This window comes from Echinococcus granulosus, assembly GCF_000524195.1.
Source record: "Echinococcus granulosus chromosome Unknown EG_S00096, whole genome shotgun sequence".
NCBI lineage: Eukaryota > Metazoa > Platyhelminthes > Cestoda > Cyclophyllidea > Taeniidae > Echinococcus > Echinococcus granulosus.
In genome coordinates, this window is record NW_020170476.1 from 264,064 (window position 1) to 269,706 (window position 5,643).

Below are 5,643 nucleotides of genomic sequence, written 5' to 3' on the forward strand. Positions count from 1 at the left end.
TGGGTGAGCTAAAACAGGTGGTTATCAAAGTGAACGCCGTGAAGGGAATTCCTTCAGTACCACTGAATAGAGGGGAATCAAGTTAGATAAAAAACCACTTCTTGGAGAAAATGTCAGGAATATAAAACTCCTGATAATCAGTACTCAGATGCTGCAAACTCACAAAACGCTTATTCGTGATAGTCATTGAGCACAATAAGTAGTGCAGAGTAGGTTTACAAACGATCACATTCTTAAGTTCTAGGGTATGACGAACAGTTAAACGTCTAACATGAAATTTCTTCAAACAATGAAGAGATCAAACAGCAATGACTTGAAGACTTACGATAAGGATTGGTGTGATATAAAGAGCAGTGCATTAGGTCAAGAGAAAAATGGATGATATGTTACTAAACCATAGTCTCAAACCCAAATTAGGGGACTGTTTAAAATGACCGGCTAGTTTAAAATGAGGAAGCACAGCATGAATTAAGGCAGAAAAAAGGTAATTCCAAACGAAGTCATTTTAATTTTTTTGTGTATTGGCGCAAATAACCATAGAACAAGAGAAAACTTTAATGAGAGGAAAGTGAGCAACTAACGAACCAGCAAAGCAAAGATTAAAAGAGAACTAAACTGAGAGAAGACAGATTTAAGAAATAATTTTCATGGTTTATTCAAGTGGGACCACGAAGCAGGCGATAAGGTAATCGCACAACCCTAAAATGGGTAAAAATTTTATGCGTGAAATCTGAATCCAGTGCGACAAGAAACCAGTCATATCAACGAAATTGCTACCCTTTATCCCAAAAATAAACAGAATGCGAGGGTACTTATATAAAAAAGTGCCTTTGTAACAAAAGTGGCCATAACTGGCCTAAATTTAGTGGCTTTTCAGTTGAAGAGAAGTGGAGTATACAAGACTGCTTGACCAAAAAAGTCAAAGCGGAGACACCTCTTTAAAAAGGAAAATTTAGTCTAAATGACGAAATGCTTTGATCATCACGTCTAGTCACATACCGATGTGTTCAAGAAATCACATATTTATCTAGCTATGCATAACGTTCAGGGGCTAATATGACTAAAAATTAGGGCATAGGAGCTGACAGCTTAATGTGTGAGCTAATATCAGGTCTGAAATCTTAACATCTACACAATCAGACAGCAGGAGATATGCCGAGTCCACAAACGTAGCATATGGCCTGGGTGAGGTCTAAGGGATGAAGGCATAAACCTTGTTTCAGTATAGAGATGTCATGGACCAGAAGAGATAAATCGTCTTCCCTGTGCTAAAGTATGGGATGTGTGTATCCTTTTAGCCAGCTAGCAATGAAACTAGCGTGTTTTTATAGAGTAAACGGTTTTTATGTCCGTCCTCTGCGAACCGTAGCGAGTGAATATACGCAATGCATGAAAACAAAAAGGAGATAAAGGAGAAATATTTCGCTTTCTTCTTATGTGCAGCCAGTGCAATTTTATGCCTTTTTGATGGTGCCGCAGTGACGCATGCCCTGTAGCGATTTCAACTGTAATAAAACGCAAACATACAGGATTTTTTGGAGAATTCATCCTCAGATGAGGAGGTAGCCTGGATAAGCTGCCGACGCTTTTTCAGCCGATGCCGTTCCTTTCTGTCGACTAGATCCTGCCCACAAGTTTGAAGAGGGAGAAGAGGTGGAGGACTGGTGGAGGAGCGAGTGGAAGCCCTCTTTCTGGGCCGTTCCATTGAAGGCGAGAGCCGATTGCTATTCAAACGTGCTAGTGGAGAGACTGTCTCATCCAGAGGAATAGGTGTGGAGGACACAGGAGTGTGCTTAAAGGTGAGAGAAAGATTTGTGATTCAAAACCAGAGGTAACCTTAGAGAGATAAAAAGAGACATACACGTAGACTGTCAAGTCTGGAAAGAGAAGGCGGTCGACCCTTGGCCTCTTCAACAAGACGTTGGAGGGAATGCTTTCGTGGGACAGGTGAGTCAGTGAGACAACTACTGCTGGTGGCACCATCATCGACACCTTTGGCTTCCTCCTCCTCCTCCTCCTCCTCATCATCATCCGGTATTTCGGATTCAGAGGAAGTTAGGCGATGGTGCCGGTGGTTCAGAGTTTTTCCACGTTTCGGCGAAACAGACAGCTCACTCGATGTGCCCTCACGGGAACGTTTAGCGACACCACTTTTGCCTCCATTACCATCGCCACTCTTACTACCGCTGGTGTTCCTCGTCACATCACTGGTGCTGTTACTGGAACAGAGTGGTGTCGTGTGCTGCTGCCTCCTGCGTTTGACACGCTCCCCCAGAGGTTCTGTAAAAAATGCGACACCCTCGTTGTCACTTGGGGCGCGAGGAGGAGGCGGGCTATTCTCTATTATGGGTGGAATTTGTTGGGACTGGAAAGCATGCCTCTTGAGAGGTGTTGCTTGATCTCGGACCTGCCAGTTGATCAGCTCTTCTAGCTCGCTTCGCCGTCGACGCCCTGCTCGGGTAGTATAGGAGGGAGGAATGAGATTAGAACACACAATACTCAAAAATGGTCTTGGAAAACATACCACGCTTCTCTTTGCCACCCTCCTGTCCATTAGGGGTGCTAGTGAGGGAGGAAGATGTAGGATAGACAGCAGCACCGATATTGGCATTGGAAGTGGCCTGTGGTCCGCAGCGTCGCTCAGTCCATGGGGAAGAAGATGAAGAGGACATGGGAGGCACGGACCCGTGTTGGCGGGCGTAGGCGTCCACGACATCTTCCGAAGGCGAAGCAGCCATCTCAGGATTGCGGGATTTCTGAAGGTAAGCCGCCAGCCCCCGAGGTGGAGGAGGCGGAGGAGGAGCGGGCGTGGGATTGGTCTCTCTTCCATCACTCACATCGGGAGTGTCGAAGATAGCGTTGATAGGAGAAGGATTAGTGGTGGAAGTAACGGCAGCAGGAGCTACGTTGCTAGTGCTGCTGTTGTTGTTCAGTGAGAGGCTGCTGTTCATGCCTGGGGTAGCGGGATAGGAGCAGTTGGAGGGGACAGAGAGGGGTGGAGATCGGGGATGATGGGGTTCCACGGAGGCTGGATTTCCCGTGGATTGCCCATCGCTGCTGCTCAACAGTGAAGCAATTGTGCTCTCGGGGTCGGATTGGAGGAGTTGGTTGAACACTGTGCTCAACATTTGACCGCTATTTCGCGCAGGGGGATCTTTGGGAGGGGGCGGGGGCAGGGTGGAGGATGGAGCACTAATGACTAATTGTAAACTGGGGGATGGATTTGGGGCAGGAAGAAGCGTTGACTGTACAGAGTGAGAATGAACGATTTGTGATTGAGTAGGCACGACCGGAGCTGATCCCGACTCAACTAACTGCATCGGCTAAATAGTAATGGACAAGAAATAGACTGTGAATACTAAAGTATGTTATTTTGATTCCCAAATTAATCCGCACATAGCTGGTGAAAGTAAAGTCAGGCTGAAAATTATAGTCTAGAATCCCGGTTAAAAAACACTCAACAACAAGGAGCAGATAAATTGGAACGAAGAGAGGTGGTATACAAGTTTTGATAGGGGTTGCAATATAAGTACTTTGCTGCCATGGAGAATTAGCGCCAAACGTAACCAATTGGCTGATGTTCTGCATTCGAAGCATTTAAGTTAAACTCGTGACATCAAGTGTAGCACATGTATGCGTGGAACACCTATTACATTGAGTAACAAGGATTGCACTTAGGACTAAAAGGAATGACTTTTGAGTTCCTCATTTAGCAAAGGCAATAGACAAGGCGAGAAAAGAAGACTAGCATAATCACGTGTTCGCACGCTTAGCAAGTGGGAGTGGTAAATTTTACCCATTTTTGATTTGCAGAGGTGGTAGAGGCTTTCGAGCGGCGTTTTACACGCAGTTTTTTCGGACCGCCTTGAGTAACGGTGACAGGAGTTGAAGTTGCGGGGGCTCGCTTAATTGACAGCTTAAGCGGCTCCACTGATGTTACACTGTAGATACTTCCGCTACCAGGTGTTTGTGATTGTTTCAGTGTCAGCTTGACGGGAGCGACAGGAGACCCCAAAGTTTGATGCCGAGTTGCTGATGGAAAACCAGACTTCATGGGAGAGGTCATTTTGGGCGTACATTTCTCCGCTAAGAGTGACGCATAAGCCTGGTGTTTGTGATTACCTTCACCTGAAAGAATTCGTAGCACCTCCTTGCAAGAGTATATACATTCAAAGCTTCGGTTCGCCTCTAGAATATTAGGTCTTTTTGAAATGGCCTCTTTTAGTAGCACTGGAAGAGTATGGAAATCAATAAGAGCGGGTTTTGAATCAGTTTTGAAGATTCTAAATATAAGGTGAGTCAGTAAGACAGGATCCTACATTCCGTCCGTGGACGTGGTGGACAGTGCGGATGAAATTGAATCCACCAGGTATTCATCACGTGATTGCATGTAGACTTGTGCTTCATGGTACAACTTGGGGTCATCGATAAGATCGATACCAATGACGGATTTGGGAAGAGGTTGAGGTAAGGGTAGGTCTGACAGAATGTCCGAAAGACTCTTGCAACCACTCAGTGACAGAATCGGAATTCTCCCTATATCCCCAAGCATCTTCTCTACAAAACGCGTTCAAAAGGCTCATATGAGAACATATATAGGAACTAATAGATGCACTAAAGTACGGGCAGATTCCTATATTTTCGTTAAGAAGTAGTTGGTGAAGCCCAAAATCCGAAAAAGAATTAGTAGAGAAGCTAGTCTAGTTGAATAGTCTGCCGTACATTGAATTCAGTTACAACATGGCAACACCAAACACAATATGCATGCATAAGAGCTGATGGCCACGACTATCCATAAATTTGTAGCCAAATAATTACATCTTAAAGCACAAGACAAACCATACAGCAAAAACACGTCCAAGGTAAAAACTAGAAACTACAAGAGGTAAGAGGAACCTTTACATTACCATGTAGAGTGACTACCGACTACCATCAAACCATGTGGCACCAAAAGATGCTGATCCCAAGCTAACGTTAAATTGTCCAGCCAAATAGCAAATATGTCAAAAAAGTTTACAAAAAAGATGGGGATACCTAATCTCACCAGCTTTACCAAGTTAACAACTAAAGGCGACCATACCCTCTCATAGCGGAGATACAATATATCCCATATTCTGATCGATAAACTTGGCCCCTATACCAACAACTTCTAATCCACCGCCACTTCTATTTTCGTAACACCCATTTCGCCTATTACACGAAAACTTACCAGGCTTTTTCAAAAATTTAACACTTTCAAACGTTTTAAATCTAATTGAATTCTTTTTACCACAATTTATATTCATAGCATTATTTGTGCAACGCGTATTACTCGTCTAATTTATCTTGGCTAGTCGAGGATTTGATCCACTAATCTATCCTTTTGAAGTAGTTTGTTAAACTTTGTCGCAAAAAATTTTTAGCAATGAAAAATTGGCGCGTTGTAAGTAATTTTCGCGTAAAAATTTTAAAGTGACATTTTGGAGCTGCAATCACCTAACGTTTTTCACTTCCACGCCGTCAATACGCGTACAGTCAACTATTCTTTATTTTTATCATTTTCATCTGACGCAGGATATTTTAACTGATGTTGCGTGCAGGCGTAGCTTTTCGAGACTTACCTGAAGACGAAAGAAGACACAATACTCGTGCAGAATATATTGT

General features: G+C 43.9%; 1 protein-coding gene across 1 annotated transcript; it reads right to left on the reverse strand. All coding sequences in view use genetic code 11, as the record gives it.

The window, feature by feature from the left end:
- Nucleotides 1-1,136: 1,136 nt before the first annotated feature.
- Nucleotides 1,137-4,552, reverse strand: EGR_08118 (Nipped-B-like protein; the record flags this gene model as incomplete). The annotated part of the gene is made up of 6 exons (XM_024497367.1): nt 1,137-1,192; nt 1,528-1,792; nt 1,862-2,451; nt 2,525-3,323; nt 3,797-4,283; nt 4,320-4,552. The coding sequence occupies 6 exons, from the start codon at nt 4,550-4,552 to the stop codon at nt 1,137-1,139; spliced, it is 2,430 nt and encodes an 809-aa protein (XP_024348238.1).
- Between the last annotated feature and the right edge of the window lie 1,091 nt (nt 4,553-5,643).